We start from the raw sequence: 22,630 nt of genomic DNA, 5'->3' as shown, positions 1-22,630 counted from the left end.
TGTATACATTATTCTTTCTGCAAGCATGCCTTCAGGCCAGAAGAGGGCACCAGATATCATTACAGATGGTTGTGAGCCACCATGTGGTTTCTGGGAATTGAACTCAGGACCTTTAGAAGAGCAGGCAGTACTCTTAACCACTGAGCCATCTCTCCAGCCCCTTGTTTTTACTTTTCGAGACAGGGTTTCTCTGTGAAACGGTCCTGACTGTCCTGGAACTCACTCTGTAGACCAGGCTGGCCTCGAACTCACAAAGATCCACTTGCCTCTGCCTTCAGAGGCTGAGGTTAAAGGTGTGTGCCACCACCACCCACTATGTGTTTATTTTAAAGAAATGAAACAAAATATATTTCATCATTATAACAAAAAAGAGCTTTGTCTAAGGTTCACAGAATCGTATTCTCTCTGAGAAATGGATGAATATTCAATGAATAATGCTGAGAAAACTGGTGTTTAGGGAACAAGTGGTCATTTTAACTAGAAACATAAAACCTTTAGTGTACAAAAGTTTTCATTAAAAAAAGATACACAAAATATTTACAATAATAGAGACAAAATTTAATGTTCTCAATATATATTTAGATAATATATAAATTAAATTTCTGATTAAAAATTAAGGAAAACATTGATTTATGAATAAAATTGTCCCTTTTTGAGACCACTAACTTGACAGGAAAATATTTTAGGGGCATAAGTCCCAAGGCTGAAGAGGATGGAGAAGAAACAACTGTACTAAGTCTGGCAACGGAAAAGCAGGTGGTGAGCAGGAACGGCCCTGCCAGCCCCTGGGAAACAGAGCCCACACAGGAAGAGGTAAATGGTAGAATTCTGAAAAGTCTCAGGAAACGGTCCTCACTGTGGGATAAACATGGCATCATGACAGCGGATGTCTTAGGAGACATTGCAGACATTACCTAAGGTGGAATCATTTAGAGAGTTGAGGCAAATACCCGGACAACCAGCTAAGGAGAGTGAGAGCCTCTTCCTGCGCCTAGAAGAATAGAAGGAAAATCTGCACCACCACCTCTCCATGGGGAAGCCTGTTTGTCTTCTTTAAACCAGCTGCGGTCAGTCATGGTGGTGCATCCCAGTAACTTAGGAGTCTGAGGCAGGAGGAGCCCCCCAGGCCAGCCTGGGCAGTATATCAAGGCTTTTTTAAACAAATAGACATGAACTATCCACCAGCCGCTATCCTAACTGTATCCCCAGCACCGGGCTGGCAGTGGGTCGGGGGCTTGGTTCTGCCCCCCTGCTCGCTGTCCCTTCCGCTCTAGTCTAAGGTAAGGGTGCCTGACCCTGTTACTTCTCGACTGATGAGCTTGCACTGCTCTTGAGAGACAGCGGTGAACAGACATAGTCAGCCACAAAGGAATCTCGGGCTCCGGGCCTCTGTGGACACTAGGCAGCAGCTGCGGCTTCTTTGCTCTCAAGTACAGGCTAGAGTGTGCCAGGCTCACATAACGTGCTCCGATGCTAATGGGGTCTGGAGAGATGACTCCGCGCTTAAGAGCACTGCCTTCTCTTCCAGAGGACCCGGGTTCGAGTCCCAGCGCTCACATGGCTGCTCACAACTGTCTGTAACTCCAGTTCCAGAGGATCCAGTACCTGAGCACAGACATACATGCAGGCTAAACGCCAATGCACATAGATAACCACCGACCTTCAGTCTTCACATTCCTTTGATCTAACAACTAGATAAGCCTTATTAGCACACGGGCGATGCCATGGTTACCACCCGTGCCACAGTACACGGTCAGCTGTCTTGTCTGTCTTAACAGAAATGCTTACTCTCCCGGTCATCAGGTAAATCGGCCACTGTAACAGTGGTGGAGACTTGAAACAATTCGATAGGACATGGTTAAGATGAGAACATACTTACTCTATAGAGTGAGCAGCTTTTAGAAAGTGCTATTGCAGGGATGTGTTTGTTGAAATGGGGGGTGGTGGGGGTATTTAAGAAGCACTGTGTGTGCCAACAGGGAAGCATTTCTGTTTACCATAGTTACATTTTAAATAATTATTTTAATGGGGAGGGCTAGGTGCAAAATGTCCTTTTATTTCTATGGGAAAAAAATTCTGTGTCAGGCATTGAGCTAACCACTTGGTATACATTCTCTGATTTAATTCTCTCTTTTCAGGGCTAGGGTGAGATTAGGATTTCAGGTAGCCTAGGCTGACCTCAATATGGTCACTGCTGGCTTTGGACTCCTGACTCTCCTGTCTCCACTTCCACTGAGTCCAAAGCGAACCATGGCTATATGATAGACATGAGGGCATCCTGGGCTGCCTGTGACCCTGTATCCTCCCACCCCCCCAAACGGACAAGTGCTCGCCAGCTCAGACTCAGCTGTCCCCCTGCGTCATGCCAGGCCCGGTGGCCTCCTCCTGTGACCAATCACTGGCTTGCCCTGATCCCCTGTATGGTTAACCCTGCCCCTGCTCCAGCCAGAGGTCTGGGGATGGCAGGAAAGAAGATATTCTAGAGACGCTTGTACCCTTCCCTGGGATATCAAACTGTTGGATCAGTAGACCCCAAGAGATTAAAATGTGCCCTGGAGTCTCTTGCTGGGAGGAGAAAAGGGCTGCCGCCTTGGCGCCAGTTCAAAGAAGAACGCATCTTCCTGAGAGAGTTCACACAGCTCTGACAATTTGCCAGACCAACCTGCAGGAGAGACTGGAGCTGAGCCGAAGATGGGTCAGTGATGGTCAGAACCACACCTTGGCCAGGCATGCTTAGTTATTCCTGCCTCTTATCTCTAACTTAAACCTCATGTCAGGTCCCGGAGGCTGGAGTTCCCAAGGGGACAGTGTCACTGGGGCTCTTTCCCTTTTCCCAACGTAGTCATGTGGAATAAATATCTTTTATCTGTTTTTTCAGTCTGACTATTTGACCTACTGAGGATGGGTGGCTGAGCCTTGGTTGCCAGGGCTTCAGGGTCCAATGCTAACAACTTTGTAACAGAACCAAGGACAGGAACAGAGCTGCATCAAGGCATGGACGAGGGAGTCCCTGGAGCGTGGCTGTGTGAAGAGTCGGAAGCACTGAGGCACAGGAACCGTTGCTCCAAGATTAAAGAGAGAGAGTTTGCCTGAACCCCCCTACCCCCTCCCAGAAATCCCCCGGTTAGAATTACAGCAGCGCCAGAGGCAGGGTTAAATCTGAAGCTCCACACAGACGACCTTTTACTTCCTCCAGAGATTACCCTGGAAACGCAACAATACTGTTTTGAAATGAATGGTTTTATCTCATTTTACAACCCCAGTGAGTTTCAGTCAGTCAAGGAGCACAGGCGAGAGCCCCAGAGTCACCCTACAGACGCTGCTGCTGCTGCTGCGAGGGTTATCAAAGGTTACAGCTGCAGCCCGCCCCACACTGGGAAAGTCCTTCCCAGCTCTCGGGTCAGGTGGAGCAGGCACGGACTCTTGGAATTCTTTGACCATTTTGTAACTAGGTTTGACTTGTTTTCCCGAAATCTTACTGCATTATCACTGACCAGCAGATTAACCCGATCTATTTGGCCTTTGATTCAGTCCTAAACTCATTACCAAAGCCTCCGATTCCGGGCAGTAACTCATGAGGACCTGAGCGGGAAGCGCATTTCCATGGGTGGGGCCAAGCTCAACTTGTCTACTCCCACATAGTCTGATGATGCCAGCATGGCCTACTTCTTAATTTTATTTCCTGGGGTATGAATTCCTTGAGTCTCTTGAGCCCTGATTCATTATTAGCGGAAAGAACACCTAGATAGCAAAGCTACTAGGTTTACTCATTCCTGTAACCAGCCGAGATATACTCATACTACTATCCTATAGTAGTAGAAATGAAAGAGACTTTGGGATATTATCAAATCAATTATTTCCTTGTACAAATAAGAAAATTCCAGAGTTAGTAAATGTAAGTGATTTCCCATTCCCACAGCTAAAGCCAGGACTGGAATTTGAACCTTAAGCTTTTCCCTGATTATAATTCATGGCATCAAAGAGATGTGATGTATTCATCAAACTGCCTTCTCAATATTTATATGTATGCCCATAGATTAGGGTTGCTCTCAGCTTTTGCCAGAAAAGCTTCTCGTCATGTTGGGTGAGGGGTGACTACTGATTCAAAACTGATCAAAATGCTGAGAATAAGGAGCTATTAGAGTCCTCACCTCCATCACTCACTTCAAGGAGCAGGGAAGGTTGTGCAGGAGGAGAGACAGACTGTTAAGAGGTCCAGTCTAGAGGGACCTTTGGGACATGTTGTCTGTAGCCGGGACACAGCCGTGGCACCACGACCTCACAGCAGCAAGTTTGGTCCTGCCAACATTCTGCTGTGGGTGGGACAGGGACTCACAAGGCCCCAACGACTCCTGGAGGAGCTGCTGGTAACTAAGGTTGGTGGGGGGGGGGGCGGTTCTTCAGTGGTCCAGTCGTTGGCAAGGCATCCATACTGCAAGTGAACCCTCGCTTGTGCTCTGTAAGCAGCCCCGATGAAGGGGAGGTGGGGAGGAACTGGGGGAGGAGGAGAGAGAGGAAACTTTGGTTGGGACAAAAAACAAACAAACAAATAAGTAAACAAAACCAAAAAAGAAGAAGGAAAAGAAAAAAGGGAAATATAAGAGGAAACTAGCTAGGAGTAGTGAGTGGGTCAGGAGACTGGGAGGAGAACAAGACAGCGGTGACAATAATCAAAATAACATAATGAATATAAACATGAATGAAATTGACAAAAATAAATTTTGAAAAGGAGGCACAGTTACAAACTTTCCTTAAAAAATGAAGAGCTTCAGAATCTTGGGGAAGTGGGCTGCTCCAATCATATGGGCAAGTAACTCTCCATGGGCAGGGCGAGAGGCGGCTCCTACCCAGCCAAGGACATCAGGTCTCTGGGATGTGATTACTGTGGCTTCTTAGTCCCAGGGCCAACCCTGGCAGGGGCAAGAGTCTGGGTTCAGGGCCCTAAAATGTAGGCTACTATCAACTTAGTAAGTTTTTGGCTTCTTCATTGTACTTTTGGGGGGGAAATGCAAGCTCACAGAGATTGTGACAGAAGAGGGAAGAGAAAATGACAAATCACCCCAAAACTGAAACATAATTCATTTTGATTATGAAAGAGCCTTGGGCGTGGACACTCGCGGCCTGAATTCTAGTCCTGACTTTGTGTTGGGGGTTTGGGGAAGTTCCCCACCTTCACTGTGTTGTGAAGACGCAGACAGCAGTTCCATCCTGCTCTGTAACCCCAGCAATGAAGGAACAAAAACAGACAGACCTGGGAATGTCAGGCAGCGAGCCTAGCCAAAATGGTGGGCGTTGGGATCAGAAGGAGACCTTGTCTTTAAAAATAAGGTAGACCAAAGAAGATACCCAGCATCCTTTTCTAACTGGTACATGTATGCTCACAGACACACACGCCTCCATGCATGTACAAAAACAATGATACTAAAAATAAATAAATATAAAAAAATAAGATGAATTCTGTGATTTGCTGTTGTACATTACTTTTTCCCATAAGTATTCTTGTTTCTACATAATTTTGCATTCATAATTTCCTGTGCCTTTTCCTAAAGTTGACACCAAAAACTATAGCAGCATCAGCCTGTTCAAAACTGGCTATCTGAGAACCTGGAAACAACCTAGATGTCCTTCAATGGAAGAATGGATGAAGAAAGTATGGAATATATACATATTAGAGTACTACTCAGCAGTAAAAAACAATGACTTCTTGAATTTTGCATACAAATGGACGGAAATTGAAAACACTATCCTGAGTGAGGTAAGCCAGACCCAAAAAGAGGAACATGGGATGTACTCAATCATATTTGGTTTCTAGCCATAAATAAAGGACATTGAGACTATAATTCGTGATTCTAGAGAAGCTAAATAAGAAGGTGAACCCAAAGAAAAACATATAAGCATCCCCCTGAATATTAACCTTCATCAGGCGATGAAAGAAGACAGAGACAGAGACCAACATTGGAGCACTGGACTGGAGTCTCACGATCCAAAGGAGGAGCAGAAGGAGAGTGAGCACGAGCAAGGAACTCAGGACCGCGAGGGGTGCACCCACACACTGAGGCAATGGGGATGTTCTATCGGGAACTCACCAAGGCCAGCTGGCCGGGGACTGAAAAAGCATGGGACAAAACCGGTCTCGCTGAACATAATGGACAATGAGGACTACTGAGAACTGAAGAACAATGGCAATGGGTTCTTGATCCTATTGCACGTAATGGCTTTGTGGGAGCCCAGGTAGTTTGGATGCTCACCTTAATAGACCTGGATGGAGGTGGGTGGTCCTTGGACCTCCCACAGGGCAGAGAAACCTGCTTGCTCTTTGGGCTGAGGAGGAAGGAAGACTTGATTGGGGGAGGGGGAGGGAATGGGAGGTGGTGGCGGGGAAGAGGCAGAAATCTTTAATAATTAAATAAATTAATTAATAAAAAAAAATAAAACTGGCTATCTGTTCTCAGGACCAGGTGCTAAGAAAATATCAAAGGCAGAAGCACTGGATACAATGGGTTTGGCGGAAGGAGGAGTACAGAAAAGGAAGGGTTCTGAAGAGAGGGATTCCCAGACAGTAATTTACAATCCCTGCCCTCCATACTGTGGGAGTCAAGACCCCGCCCCTTCCTGCAAACCTCTTTCACATTCACCCCTCTTCGCTTGAGTTGTGGCCCCCTAAGCTGAACTAGGGCTGCTTATCTTTGGAGCTACCCACGGGAGCCTGGTGAACTCTGCAGTGGATATACGACTGGAGACAATGACTGCTCTCTCGCACAAGCTACGCAGGGCCAATAGTTCAGTCGTAGAGGGTAAAGCCCTGCGAGCCCCTCCGCCAGTCTTGCGTGAACGGTTCAGGAAAGAACAGTTATTGTGAGCGTGTGACTGTGATGGAGCTGTGGAGTCTTGAGATTGAGGTTCACAGCCCTTCTGTCTTCCAGCTCCCACATATTTGCAGGCCCCTCTTTTATAATGGTCCCCGAGCCTTAGAGACATGTATTAATTTAATGTATTGATTTGACTGAGTTAGGGATGCCCAGATAGTTAGCAGTCAGAGTGCATCTGTGAGGGTGTTTCCAGAAAAGCTTGGCGATCACTCAGCAGCAACGACACTGCTCCTCACAGACATTGTTTCTTCCAAACAGAACAAAAAGACAACAGGAGGGTGAACTGGTTCTTTCTCTTCCCTTAGGCTGGGATGTCATGTTCTTAGGCCTCTACCGTCTCTGTGTACCTGGTTCTCCAGGTTTCACTCACTGCTCCCGCCCTCCACTCATAGCCCAAAAGTATTGCATTTGGACTCAGCCCAGTTCCATCACCTCTCCCCAGATCTCCCAAGATCCTCTGCTCGAGTTGTCCTCTGCCTCTTCCTGAGTTTGCCTCGCTCTCCCAGGCATGCCTCCTAAAAGCTAACGGTGAGAAGCTGTGAACCTCAAGCCTAAAGATGGCTAGGGGTAACTATTAGGGGACTCTGTTCTCTCCAGGTGGAACATGGATGTACAAGCCAGAGTGTCCCCTTTCATGCGTGGGAGACCATTTGTGATCTGGACCAAAGACGGGGGTAGGAGAAGAAGGAGGAAAGTCACGGGCTGGAGGCCTCTGCACTGCCAGAGTCCACACTGAGCTGCAGAGTCAGAGAGACCTCAGTTCAACTTGGGCCTTCAAAATAGGACGATGGGTTGGTTCATAGTTCAGCGCACAGTGTGTCAGTTTGATTTACAACTCTCTAACATCGACCCATGGAGTGTCTGAGTCCTCACTGGTTTATCCTTATCAAGGGCCTCACAAACATTTGAGACTGGCCTGAGCCAACAGAGAGCTGCAAGAGCGGAGGAGACAGCTCAATCCAAAGTGTGTTTCCTACACAAACATAAAGATCTGAATTCAGTCCCCCTCCCCCCCAAAACAATCCAGGTGTAGTGGGGTACTCTATAATCCCAGCGCTGGGAGGTAGAGGCCAGTGGATCCCTGGGGCTTGATGGCCAGCCAGGCCAGCCTGCTTGAAGGGTTCCAGACCCCGAGCGATCCTGTCTCAAAACATAAAATGAGAGCCGGGTAGTGGTGGTGCACACCTTTAATCCCAGCACTTGGGAGGCAGAGGCAGGCGGATCTCTGTGAGTTCAAGGCCAGCCTGGTCTACAAGAGCTAGTTCCAGGACAGGAACCAAAAGCTACGGAGAAACCCTGTCTCGAAAATCCAAAAAAAGGAAAAAGAAAAAAAAAAAACATAAAATGAAGGGCTTCTGGGACACAGTGCCTGAAGTTGTGCTTGGCCCTCCACACACTCATAGGCATGTGCACCAGGACATACATGTGGACTCAAACGAACATACGCATAGACACACATGCGAGAGACAGACCGAGAAAGAGAGAGAGGAGTGCCCTGTAGCATTTGAGCCCATGGCTCCTCATGTCCCCTGCATTTCTCTTAGCTTAATTTTGTAAGCTAGGAAGGAACACATCTCCCCAATATAAAATGGAATTTTGTTACCTTCTACCAAGCATCCTAGATCATCTCTTGCTCCTCGCTCCAGCCAGCTTCCTCTCCTCCCAGCAGCATCCAAGGAGACCCTGGCTGGTATCATCGCCAGTAGAACTCGTAATCCACGGAGAGCAATTTACCTACCTGACTCCTAGGAACACTTGTAAGAGGGTGCAGATGCCCGCGACGAAGAACATGGTGCTGATGAGGTAACTTTGGGTCAGGGGGTCATGCTGCAGGCACAGGTCCTTGGCTAGAATGAGCGGCACAGCCACGAGGCCCCCCAGGGCTGTGAGGAAGTGCTGTGGACAGGGAAGGAGGAGGGTATGGGGACGCTGTCCATTGCATCTTCATCCTCCAAGGCAGAAGCGCATCATTCCCAGGGACGCCCACCCCATGGCCAGGACTGAAAACTCTGCCCCTGGTCCCTGAGAGACTGACAGTGAGGGGCAGGCAGAGATCCTGATGAGCAATGAGTACTAGAAAGTTCTGTCCTAAGAAGCTGGGACCCAACCAGAGAGACTGGGCTGTGAGCACAAGGCCACTGTGTTGGGAACTGATGCCCTGAGACAGAAACTAAGATAGGAACGGGGGCTAAAATAGGACTGAGGTGCAGCCTCAAGAATAAGATCACAGCAACGGTGGGTATGGCAAGGAGGACCCCAGTGTGAGCTTGGAGCTATTGGCCAAAGACTCATCGAGTCCCGCCTAGCAGATCCAGAGTTCAGAGCAGGTTAGAAGTCATTGCATGCAGCCTCCACTACCAAGGGATAAACAGATGGATGTATGTTGTAGACAAACAGGAGATAGATAGAAATTAATATGGCATGGGAATGAGCCACTATTTCACATACTCTGGCCTCGGAACGGTCAGTCCAATTGGGTTGAGGGAACAGCACACTCATAGGCTGCATGCAGCTAGTTCTGTTTGGAGTCACACCAAGTGTCCAGCCCCACACAAACCCGACCCTTTGTACACATCTATTTCTCTCTCTCCTTCTCCTCCTCCTAGGGACAGAGGGCTCCACATCTCCTGGTCATGTAGTGCGTATCGTGGGAGGGTAGCAGGCAAGAAATAAACAGCCATAGGTCTTTAAGGGGCATCTTGTCACAGCATCGAGGTATGTCTCAAAGGGACCGGTCAACCAATGGATTAGATACGGATTAATCCCCTCAACGGGTGTTCTGGAATAATCCAAACCATATGACCAGCACCGCACTTTGACAGATGCGGGGTGGAGTATGCTAGAGGCAGGGAAGACTTTAAACTCCCCGACAGCTTGCACAAACCACTGATGGCTAAAGATGGCTTGGCTGCTCCGAGGAAGGGGACAGAGTTTTCAGAAAAGAAAGCATGACCATTTCAAGGCACATTCTCACGATCTCCCACGATCCCTTGGAAAATAACACAAGTTTAATCTTATACAACCCTTTTTGGTGAGACTGTGGACTGGACGCAGGACCTCACACATTAAGCAAACAAAACTTTTAAACTATCCCCTCCCCCGCCCCACCCATCCTTGATAGCATCTTACACAGGCTCCTTTGGCCTGCCACCAGCTAGACCAGTAGAAACCAGCACACTCTCCAGGCCTCGAATCCACCAGTGTTTCCTTTTTCTCTGGCCTGTCCAGCAATCATGGTGAACACCAACCGCCAGGGCCGGCTCCTTTCTGTGATCAAATAAACCTTTTGATCCTAGAATAGCCATTCGCGAAAGCTGAAACAGAGAGGCCACTGACAGCACCAGCCCTGTGGAAGATACTCAGCTGGTGCCCCTCTCTGCCTTCTCGGGAGCCTCACCTAAGTGAAGTGGACCATTAACCAAGCCAGTTGCCCCCACTCAAGTGAGAATGATCCAGCATCTTCTTTTAAAAGTCAACACTCATCCTCACATGCTCACGGAGCTGGGATGGATGTGGAAGCGATGGCAGCTGACTAATTAGATCTGTAGCTGTTTGATAGAAAATTGCCTTGGATCCCATGCTCTAGCTGGGTTGTCTTACCTGGATCCCCAAGAAGATGCAGAGATACCACGGTGGGCTGTCCAGGATGCCATAGGCCAGGTGACTGCTGCTAGGATCCTTTGGCTGCCCATCCTGCCTCTTGCCTTGGCCTTTAGTGTGGGAACTGGGCACACGGTCGACCCTCTGCGGAGACAAGAAAAGAGCACATGTGATACTCCGGGAGAAAGCTATTATACTTCCTGATTTCAGCCGCATGGCAGGACACCCTTCCAGACACAGGAGACCTAGGACCGGGATCAGAAGTGCTAGCCAGATAAGGAATACAGAGACAGAGAAGAAAAGAACACTGCCACCTTGTCCCCTACGTTAGGCATTTGTGTTAAAGAATCTTAAGTCTTGAGCTGTGGAAAAGGGAGGGAGGATGTTGACCCAAAGCCTTGGCAGAGAGACAGCTTTGCCAGGAAGAAGACGGGAGCATGCCTTAAAGTCAAAATATAGGTAGATTTCCTTTCAAAAATTGAGGGAGGACCTGGCCCTTATGGCTATGGACACCACACACAGGACACAGGACTCAAATGATTTGAGCTGGATTGGCCCTAAAAGCCTCTTTCCTACGATCTGGGCTCCATGCTTCCAGAAAATGCTATGCAAGCTGAGACGGGAGGAAAGCGGTTACGCAGTGCCCAGCATCAACACCAACGAGCCACAACAATGACCAGCAGGGCCAGATATCCACAGAAGTGACAGACACATGCCAGTAGCAACCAACCGCTGTCTAATTGCACTCAAGGGCCATACACAGGAGGGAGACTGTGCCTGCTTCTAGAAACCAAGCCAGCTTCCCAGGGCTACTGAGATCATAGCCATCAGAAAACGAACAAAGAAACAACACCTACTACCGTCATTTCACTAGACCAGCACAGTTCCTTATTCTAAATCTTATTCTTCTACCCACAGAGAAGCGTAGCTACCACCCCTCGGCAAAAAAACCTCTCCTGACAGCAAATAGGGGCCATCACAGAAAACCATAACTGGACACGATACAGAGGCCAACAGATTATGGAGAGCCCAGCTCCAATGGACGCATCTGTATCACAGCTCCTCGTCTATGACTCAGGGAACTTCAAGGAAGAGCGGTCAGAAGCTTGCTTCTCTTTATCATCCCAGCTTGTTCTGAAGGCTCTGTCATCATCAGTGTGAACTGAATGAAAATGACAGATTAGTGCAGATGGGTACTGTGTACAGAGAATAATCCAGAGCCAATAGTCTATCTGCCTTCCCACAGTTTAACTAAAAACTAACCTGGGATTATAGATTTTTATTCCGACTTATTGACTGCATTGCCTATTCACTTTGGGAAAATAAATAACATTTCTGTCTCAATGTTCTCATCTGTATAATTAATCTAGGTGGTTGAGAAAACCACTTTGCAGCACAAAGAAAGCATACAGTTCAGGGCTTGACACAGCGCAATCACTCAATAAACATTAACTATTGTGCTCATATGACCTTCCATAAATGGCAGGGCTGACCTGTGCTTGTGGCTCACATTGAGACATCTGGTTGGAGGTAGAGGACCATTGAAACGTTATCTCTGGTGTGGCCAGAGGTAACAAGGCCACTAACATGAGGATCAAGTCATTCTAGCTGATGTGTCCCCAGAGGAGTCCCTGGGCCCTGGTCAGACCACAGAGTGCAGGGTCTACGCAATGGCACAGCCAGAGCTGCCCTAAAGGTGGTGCGGGCAGCAGGAGACAGACCTGCAAGGTCACTGAAGTTACTTCCTCCAAGTCTCTCTCCACACCTGAGTGTCCCACACTGGAGCCCCACTCAGAGAACATCCCCAAAGCAGTGGCAGCTCATGACCTCTGGCCCGGCATTAAGCTCATTGACCCTGTATGCCCCTTCCTTCACAGGAAAAATATTTAAAATATTTCTGGATTATCTCAGTAGAAAAGTGAGTCATGTACTAAATGCTTTCAAAATGAATTTTTTTCATCCAAGTATTTATTTAGCAACACTGGAGATCAAACCCAGAGCCTCCCCTGGGCCAGATCCACTCTGACCTACACCGCTAGCCTTTTTCATTTCTTTTTTTAAAGAAATGAAAACATCTTCATGAGCTTCTAAAATGTCAAGGGCTGGAGCTCTGTGTGTTCTCTATCTAATGGATCAGTGGTTCTACTCCGGGAAGTGTGAGATGGTGGTCCGCAGCTTGACCGGAAGTGGACGGCCGAGAACAACAGCAGACCAAGAACTATATAGCTGTTCTCAGCAGCTCCAGAAAGTGCCGTCCCTACGGAGCAGACTCCCATATACCCTGCCCTTTCTTAACTGGAAGTCTCTTTCCAAGGTTTCAGCCAGCCAAGGCCAGCCATAGCCTGGAAATATTAAATGGAAAATTCCAGAAAGAAAAATGTTCATAAGCTTTACAGTTTAAATTTTTATCATTTGTGTGTGTGTATGTGTGTGTGTATGTGTGTGTATGTGTGTGTGTATGCGTGTGCGTGTGTGCACATGAGCACAAGTGCCCATGGAGGCCAGGTGAGAGTGTCAGCCTGGAACTAGGCTTGGAAGCTGCCCAACAGAGGCACCAAGAACTGAACTTGGGTCCCTCTGCAAGAGCGGTAACTCTTAGCCCCGGAGCCACCTCTGCAGTCCTAAGCTTTATATTTCAAACTGCGCCGTTTTGAGCAGTGGGATAGGATCCTACACAGACCTTCCCACCCTGCCTGGAAAGAGAATTATCCTTTATTCTGCATACGCACGCTATACGTGTTGCCTTCTGATTACTCACGGAGTAGCTGTCCCTGATATCAGACCAACTGCCTTTGAATCACAGGACTTGTACAGTTAGGCAGCCCTTATTTACTCTGTGGGGACCCCAGCGTGTAAGAGTGGTATGTGATGGGGCATGGGAGGACACACGGATACCACGTGATGGCATTGCAGGGTGGAGAGGAGAAAGTACACGCATGCGCACACACACCACGAATACACGTTTAGATGTGTGTTTATAGAGAGAAACGATACCGTTCAGCACTGCCTGAAGTGTCAACAAGGCTTCTGCTGGAGCCACCTTCCCTAAGAAAGCGCCAACTTAGGGGAAGTGCTGGCTGGCAAGGATGGGGATGTGGAGGGGGAAGCCACACCACTGTGTCATTGAAGGCGCAGGAAGTCAGACCCTCCACAGGGGTAGAATGCAAAATACTCAACCTGACTCCTTCCTAGTGTGTGCCCATGAGTCCCTCACCAGCGATAATGAGGAAAGCCCGGTGCAGCACATTGAGGGAGGGAGCCATAAACCAGCATCATACTTCCCGATATGGAGTCTCCTGAGCTAGCCTCATACTTCCCGATATGGAGTCTCCTGAGCTAGCCTCATACTTCCCGATATGGAGTCTCCTGAGCTAGCCTCATACTTCCCGATATGGAGTCTCCTGAGCTAGCCTCAGCACAGCTCTGTGGAACTACTTTGCTCCCACCTAAAACATTTGTTCGCAAGTCTTCTCCCATTGGGCTCTAAATCAGAAACGTAAGAGTCTTGCTTCATTCTTGGGCAGAGTGGGCATTCGCTGAGCTGATGAGCAGGTGGGCAAATACTATCACGGAATGACTGTGAGTCATCTAAGAGTGGGCTTTGTTCTGCATATTGCTTTTAACTCTCTGCCTTTATCTATTTGGAGACCTTTCGGGATCTCGTATCTGTCCGGATGTATCGACACCGCTTGGTCCTTGGGTTGTACCTGGAAGAAGTCTGTCTTTCTTCAAGGGTCAAAACTGGACTGGAGATAGAGGAGAAGCTGCTGGAGGAAGTGCTGCCTCTGGGCACATCTGGTGAGGATTTAGTGAAGTTATGGAAGCATCTGTGAGGGGCATGCCACTGAGAAAGGAATTGTGGGAAAGAGGAGACAGAGAGAGAGCCTCTGAGAGACCAGCTGACTACTCCAGTAAGGAAACTCAAAGAAAGAAACACAGGGAGAAGGGTTGGGCACATGTAACCTGTCACTCCTGGCACAACTGGCCACCCTAGGCGCCACTGTCCCATTTAGCATCCAGGACACCCCTGGGGTACTCCCAGCCTCCGGCTTGCGTGGCGTGGGAGTGCCTCGCGCAGCCTATGAGGGAATGAACTCTCAGGCTACAATCCTTTAGTTCCGTGGCTTCAGCACACACTCTTCCCAGGACCTCTGGGACTCCCTGGAAGGCGAAGGGACATCGAACACAGTGACAGGCTGGGAATCAGTCAAAGACATTTGCCAATCTGAGGTCCTTGGACTCACCTACATTCTTCATACCCATACAGGCCATCTTGTAGTTACAGAAACTACTTCCGTATTTGCTTCAAGTCAGTCATGGGAGAAACTGATCCTACATCAGAAATCATGCTTTAAAGGGAGAGCCTAGGGGCTGGAGAGATGGCTCAGTGGTTGAGAGCACTGACTGCTCTTCTAGAGGACCCGGGATCAATTCCCAGTAACCACACGGTGGCTCACAAACATCTGTAACTCCAGTTCCAGTGAATCCAACTCCCTCACACAGACATGCATGCAGGTCAAACACCAACACACATTTTTAAAAATTACCTAAAAGGAGCTTAGAGCCCAGGAAAACATCCTCACTGAATATAGCTTGTTAGTCTCTTGTGATAAAGTCTGTGACTTGCATGAATATCTGAGACTTGCAAGGTTGGTACGAAGAGGAGCCCAAGACAATACTTTGAGCTCAGCAATAAGCCTTTCTCCGAATACATTTGTTTTCTGCCTCCCGTGTTTGCTTTGCTTTTTCTATCTTGTTCACACTTGTTTGAAAGTGTGCCTTTTGCTGTGAACTACCCCAAGTTATCTATGCAAAGAGGCGGGGCATGGAAATGGAAGCAGCGGGGGACACGGTACCTCACAGTCCTGTGTAACAGCCACGAAGTGCTGGTGCCCAAAAGGTATTTATGGAACCGGGTGACGCAGAACCGGGTGACACACCAGAGATACTAGAGAGATGGTCTCAAAGGAATGTGGCAGGTGTCCCAGCTCAAGACATGGTGGAATACTAAGAAAACCAGAGGAGACCAGGAGCTGCACACATGAGATGCGGAGCAGCCTGTGAGCCCTGCCTGGAGGAGCGATGGGTCCTTCATGAAGCCTTCCCTGACGTCACGCAATGGTATGAGCAGACAGATCACCCCTTCCAGCTGGAGGTACGTCTCTCAGCTCAGTGTCTAGACTTTTATCGCACTGAACGACTCCATCAAAAAGACATTCTGATGAACTTGGCATTCTGTGGCCCTTTACAGTTACAAAGCGGTTCCAATGGACCCTTTCATTGGGGTCTCACCTCCATCTTGTCCCACTACTCCCATTCCCCCCTCCACTGACAGATGATGAGTCTGAGAACGAGCGAGGCTGCTGGGTTTGTCCAGAGTAAGCCACCTCCTCTTCCATAGTGCAGGGAAGTAACTGTGATCCGGTGGGTAGGGATGGGGCTCCCGCTCTCAGGAGCGCGTGAGCAGAGGGGGAGGGACTCCAGAGCAGCAAGAACTGTTGTGGGTCCTCTGCCTCCTCCGGCATCATCTGCACCACAAGGTGCCCATTCCTTCCTCTCTTCAGGTCCAGCCTGCCTGACCTAGCTGATTTCCTACTTTCCAGTTCCCTGGAGCTGGTTCCTGGGATTTTCACATTCCTCACGGTGGCCCCCATGACTCCGCCTTAGTGCCGTTCCATGTTCTGTGTCTCTTTGCTGGAGTCACAGTTGCTATAGCTCTTAAGACATGGACCAAGGCTGAGCTTTCTGCACAGTGGGAAGTCGGGGTGGAATGTCAGTGGGAGAAATCCTAGCAGGACTGGCTTCCTCGTTATTTCATGTCTCCCTGATAAACGTGGCCCGCCAAGAAAGTACAGGACATTCCAGAGGATGGCTGACAGACTAGAGAAGGAAAAAAATCAACAAAAATTCCACACACTACTGCCCTTGCTAGCTTATAAATTGATGGCGGAGTTGAAAATGTAGGGTAAGATGATGGTATTGGCTGGACCATCACAGGAAAGCAGAATACAAGTAGTTTGGTGGTGAGCAGCTCTTCCTGGAATCCAAAAACTTCAAGCCCAGGGAACAAATCTAACAAGGAGAAAGAAGAGATGAAGGGAGAAATGATAGCGAAGGGACCGAGCAGGAGAGAAGTAGTGAGTGGCGCCCAGTTTACCAGGGTGTGCAAGCGTTAGTTCGAGAATTAAGAAGGAAGAGAATTCAGCCAGGTCCTCGGACTGGTCCCAGGCTTGTGTGAGTTCACTGAGCTTCACGTGGTTTTTCAAAAGACAGGAGGGGATCCGCGGAGCCAGGTGGCTAGGCTAGGATGCAAACTGGGCTTGTGAAATGCTAAAGCAATCAATAAGAGGTGAGAAAAAGAAACAGCAAGAAAAGGGGACTGGCTGGGTTTCTCAAGAAGCTGATGGAGCAAGATAGGTGTGAAGCTGGGGTTTCTAGGGAGAAAACTGCCAGAAACTCAAAGGACTCCTCTCCAGAGACCACCTGGTAAACCAGAAAGCAAACAGCAGCGCGGAGAGCATTGTCAGGAAACCCGGTCCCACCCTCCACCTCTTCCTCATTCCATCACTTTCTTTACGGTTCATGGCTCAGAGGGGGACTGAAGGTAACAGGCCCTGGGGGAGCCAAGGAGGGGGAGCCACTCCTGTCTGATGGAAAGGGGTCAGGAGGCAGAGCTGCTCCTCCAGCTCCCCTCCCTGTTTCCCTCCACGACTGCCCTGACCAGCACTCACCAGGGAGCTGGGGGACTCACAGCTGATGGTGGCAGAATTCATGGCAACCCGAGGGAGCTCTCCTTCTGTCTTCCCCTCGAGAAACAAAACAGGGAACACCAGGAAGGGAAACAGAGTTCCAAGAGAGGAGGGTTAAAGTAGTGCCTGACTCAGAGGGCGGGCACTGAGGGAGGTACCTGCAGGATCTACCCTTAGTCTGACGTGTGTGTGTGTGTGTGTGTGTGTGTGTGTGTGTGTGTGTGTGTGTATGGCTGGTGTCCCTCCAGCCTCCAGCTGTGGAAACCGCTTTGTGGTTTGATGGGTTTTCGTGGACTCAAGAATAATTCCCAGAGCACCAAGGAAACAGGGTGTGACTTGAGAACTCTTTCCGAAGGCCGAGTTCCCAGGGCAGGTGCAGGGACGGGAGCAAGGTTACAGGTAAGCTTTTGGTCTTCCAACCTGAAAACTGACCGAGATAGGATAGAACTCCCTGAAAAGACGACACATCCAGCAGGGCTGACGCGTGAGGGAAATGATTAACGAGAGAGGGACATTGCTCGTTCTGGGCACTCTGCCATTAAGGCTCATGAGTGGAAACCACGGCCTAGAGTGGTGGTTCTCAACCTCTGGGTCGCAACCCCCTCTGAGGGTCAAATGATCCTTTCTCGGGGGTCACCTAAGACCACCCGAAAACACAGATATTCATATTATGATTCATGAAAGTAGCAAAATTACAATTGTGAAGTAGCAACAAAAATAATTTTATGGTTGGGGGTTAAAAGGTCGCGCGGCATTAGGAAGGTTGAGAACCACTGATCTAGAGGGCCAGTGAGAATCTAAGAAACAGCGCTTAAGCCCTTAGCTTAGGTAGCGACGAACAGTTTTCAGAGGAGGCCAGAACTGCAGAGCTGCTCTCCGCCTGCACAGGGGACTTGAAGGACATCTCCAAAAACTTGCTCCCTCCCATCCCCATGAAAGCCAAGTCTAGCAAGCAGAAGTTACTCATGGTGGTTGGATATTCTGAGACAGAGGGCACTGACTCCCAATGTTCAGAACACACGGCAGGAGCCACAGAAATGTCCATGGGAGCTGGTCCAAGAGCAAGGTGTGGACGAGGAGAGAGGATCAATCGGACTTGAGCTGTGACAGAAAACCCAAGATCAAAAAGTTGTTCCTTTGCCTTGTATGTATATGCATACATTGTGCCTATGTCCTGAGGCCCCCCCAAGAAGACCACCATGGAGCCACACACTCCCAAATGAAAAAGCAAGGTTCCGTTTATTAAGTACGGGCTAGCACGTGTCCTCTGCCTCAAAGTCTGACACAGCAGATGAAGGGAGAAGGACCCCGCCTATTATCATAAGGGGTTTATAAAGACAAAAACCACAAAGCAGTCACAAGATTACAGTCTCAAAATACAAAATTATTTATCCTATATCATAATTGGCTAAAGGTTAGGTGAAGCTTGGCTGTTATTCTCTGATAGGCTGTTATTGCCTGGGGGGGGGGGGATTTGTTCACCCATAGCAACTGTCTCCTGGTCATGTCCTTAGGACATCTGCTGCCCCTTTGCTAACCACAAGGGCTGCTTGAAAGCTAATTTGATTGGTTCCTTGTTACTCAATCGATAGGGGAAGTTAGGTGGCCAGCATCTTGTCAGCAGTTTTGTGTAGCTTGGGTTTTTCCTATTAGCCAATACTTCCCCTAGAAGGGGTCTAGCGACCCCCAGCTTTTCTCAGGAGTGGGCATGAAGCTCGAAGTTCCACAAGGTCCCAGCACCAAAATGGAATCTTCTGACATCACACATATGCGTGTGCGTGTTCGCATGTGTGAGGTGCGTGTGTGTGTGTGTGTGTGTGTGTGTGTGTGTGTGTGAAAGCCAGAGATGGGCATCAGGTACCGTTCTCCATTGCTCTCCATGTTATTTCATGAGGCAGGGTCTCTCACTTGAGGCCAGGGGTGGTCCGTTTTGTTAGTCTGGCTAGCCAGCTTGCTCTGGGGAATGCCTTGTCTACCACTCCCGAGCACTGAGAATACAGATGAGCCGCTCGCTGCACACACCCAGCATTTATGTGGATGCTGGTGATCTGAACTTTAATCTCACATTTGCACACCAAGTGCTTTTCCCACTGAGGCACCCCCAGCCCTCTTAGTTATAACCGTTACATCGTAAATAGAAGCAGCTAGTATAACTAAGAGCTGAAACTGCTTCTCCTTTTCTGCAGATATCAGCCTTGTTTGCTCTCTTCTGGAACCACACACACACACAGAAAGAGAGAGAGAGAGGCACACACACATACTTTATTTTTTTTTTTACCCCATTCTTGCAGAACACTGACATTTGTCCAGAACAGGTATGGAATGGTCACAATAGGCGACTTGCCATTCATCTTGCGTAACTAACTGCTTCTGCCAACCCTTCAGCTCATCCCCAGCTCCACAGTACCGTCCTGGGAGGTAGAAATCTAACTATGAAAACCAGAGGGCTATAAAGGAAGTGAGGCCCAGAAAAGAAAGACGCCTGCTTCCTCCATTCTCGCCTTTTTGGTGAATGACCCCAGCCCTCAACCTAAGTCCATCCAGGGCAGCATCACTGGTCTCCCAAATCCTGGCAAATTCACCTCCTAAATATTTCTCATGTGAGTCCAATAATCTTCAATGATAGGAACTACACTAACCTCATCCAAGCCTCCTTCTGGGTCCCTCTTCCTACTCTACATCAGTTTCCTTGGATATCATATCATAGCCTTCTTTCCTTCTTAGACACCATCTGGGTATGGTCTTAAAACAAAGGTTAGTCATGTTTTCCCTTAGACAAACTAACAACAAAAGCCTTCTGTACTGCCCTGGACCACAAGGATGAAATGAAACTACCAGTCATACAGTCTATGACTGTGTTTCCTGATTTCTCTCCTCTAAGCCTCTTGCTCATCACTTCCTGTAACTGCACCTGGGTCTCTCTCTCTCTCTCTCTCTCTCTCTCTCTCTCTCTCTCTCTCTCCCTCCCCCCATAGTAAATGGATTCAGTCTAATTATCCAGGGTTGCTCAGCCATTCTTATTCATTCAACTGTCTCTTTGATCTCCTGATCAGCCAAATCTTTGCCCAGAAAGAGGTGGGTATAAATTGAGACAGCATGGACAGAAGGTGCTGAGCATTGAAGGAGAAAATGGGCACAAAGAGATAGTTTAGGAAGGTCACTGAGCTCGATGAATGGGGATGCTCTGGAGAAAGGGGCACCTCAGTGTGGAGACTACCAAATCTTGGCATGTACCCAGGCCACTGGCTGGACGTTTCCCAATGGGAACTATGCATTTACTTACTCTGACCCTCTGGAACTGCCTTGGCTTGGTTCTGTCTCTCAAGATCAAAGAAGTGTGATGTACTGGCTCTTTCTTTGCCCTCCATCACCTGTCTGGGAAAATCATGGCTTCTGTTTCAGGTGCGCTGGGAACACAATTGATGGAGAGCTTCCTTGGTGACCCTACTCATCCAACCAAGCGATGAGCAATGTTTCAGGGACAGCCCAACCCAGAAGATGTAACTCGAGAGTCCTGGGCCACCAAGCCAAGACACTGGCAGGCTCATACAAGTTAACTTCACTGGCTGGGTCACATTCACGGGCTACAGAGTGGCTGGTGGGGTTCTCTGAGAGTGCATCTATTTGGAGGATGGAGGCGGGGGAGGAGTGACGACCTTGGTCCAGCAGAAACAAAGTGTGCCTTAATACAAGACTTAGCTGTAAGCATTTTGAGGCCACAAAGACCTCAAAGCACACAGATGACAAGTGGAAGTATAATTGTAGAGGCCTTGGGAGTTAAATGATGGTCTTGGCATTGGGGACAAAGGCAGAAACATGAACAAGGCAGGAACCAGGCTGTGACAACCCCTTGGGAGTCATGGCTTCCTGGCTGATGTGAACAAATCCTCCAAAACAGAAGCTGCTTCTTAAAGCTGAACCTTCTCCAGATCCGGCTAATGGATTAGGAGCCCAGTGACCAAGAACAGTTAGGAACATTGTGAATCCAGAGCCAAGTTACCTTGAGCACGCTTTAGTCCTCCTAGCAGCTATCAATGTATTTGAAAAATCTTGATTTTTTTTTCTACTTTCTTTGTTCTGTTAATATAAAAACCTCATCGGAGTGGTACCACATTGGAATGTGGAGTTTGATGCAGCCTAAATCTGTGTTCCTGGGCTGTGAAACACAGCCACTCATATCTGGCTCCAGGATAAACTATTTCTTATCACCTTTGAGGTGAGAGCTGTGTTTTGCACTGGCTACAGCAGCACCCACATGCCTTCTGTCTTAGATGTGCCTTTATAGAAAGAACCCAACTCAGGGGGAGCCCTGGCCACTTTGCCACTTGGATGCAAAATCCAGTTATATGTTATTATTTATTTATTGCATATTTATTTATTGTTTTATTTTTGGTTTTTTGAAACAGGGGTACTCTATGTAGCAACTCTGGCTGTCCTGGAACTAATTTTGTAGAGGCTAGTCTCGAACTCCCAAAGATCTGCCTGGCTCTGCCTCCTGAGTGCTAGGATTAAAGGCATGTACCACCACTGCCTGGCAGCCCATTTATATTTTTAATTTGTCTTTTATTTATATTTTGAGACTGAACTTGTATTGCCCAGGATAGTCTGACTCATTTTGTAGCCAAGACTGACCCTGAACCATGATCCTCTTGCCTCTACTTCCCAAATACTGGTGTTACAAGTATGCACCATCACACCCTAGTTTTGTAGTACTGGGGCTTGAACCCAGGGCTCCATGCATGTTAGGAAAGCACTTTTTCAGCTTAGCTACATCCCCAGCCTCCTAAGTCAGTCTAAATGTATCAGAACACCTTGTTCTGGACACTAAAACGTAAATAGCCTGCTGTTTAACACCATCACACAAACCCAGTAATTAGCTTAACCCTCGCTTCCAGACAAGTGACTTTGAGAAAAGCACAGCTAGAAAGCCAGCTGTGCCCACAAGAAATTAAAGCAGACAAGCAGAAAATTTAAAAAAAAAATGTTTTCAGGGGCTGGGGACATCTGGCTTAGCAGGTAAGAGTACTCACTGCTCTTCAAAGGGCATGCAGAGCTGAAGGAAGGTCATTGGCTAATAAAGAAACTGCTTTGGCCCATTTGATAGGCCAGCCTTTAGGTGGGTGGAATAAACAGAACAGAATGCTGGGAGGAAGAGGAAGTGAGCTCAGATGCAGGGCAGCTCCTCTCAGAGACAGACACGATGCAGCCAGCCGCCAGGTCAGACATGCTGAATCTTTCCCGGTAAGACTAGTGTTACACAGATTATTAGAAATGGGCTAAATTAATACGTGAGAATTAGCCAGTAGGGCTAGAGCTAGTGGGCCAAGCAGTGTTTAAAAGAATACAGTTTGTGTGTCATTATTTTGGGGCATAAGCTAGCCAGGAGGACCAGGAGCTGGGGCGGCAGGAACA

The 22,630-nt window shown here is 48.3% G+C and overlaps 1 protein-coding gene across 1 annotated transcript in view; it reads right to left on the bottom strand.

Moving 5' to 3' along the window:
* The window catches only part of LOC130889068 (solute carrier family 23 member 1-like), a 37,767-nt gene extending 20,457 nt beyond the window's left edge, over positions 1-17,310 (bottom strand). The window contains exons 1-3 of the mRNA XM_057792572.1: positions 17,201-17,310; positions 10,470-10,613; positions 8,608-8,765 (exon numbers count right to left, since the gene is read on the bottom strand). Coding sequence (XP_057648555.1) covers positions 8,608-8,765; positions 10,470-10,613; positions 17,201-17,242 — 344 coding nt within the window. The 5' untranslated portion in view covers positions 17,243-17,310. The remainder of the gene's footprint in view (positions 1-8,607; positions 8,766-10,469; positions 10,614-17,200) is intronic.
* Positions 17,311-22,630: the final 5,320 nt, after the last annotated feature.

This window comes from Chionomys nivalis, chromosome 1 (assembly GCF_950005125.1).
Source record: "Chionomys nivalis chromosome 1, mChiNiv1.1, whole genome shotgun sequence".
Taxonomy (NCBI): domain Eukaryota; kingdom Metazoa; phylum Chordata; class Mammalia; order Rodentia; family Cricetidae; genus Chionomys; species Chionomys nivalis.
The sequence above is the reverse complement of the archived record's forward strand: the minus strand, read 5'-3'. Positions and strand labels throughout refer to the sequence as shown.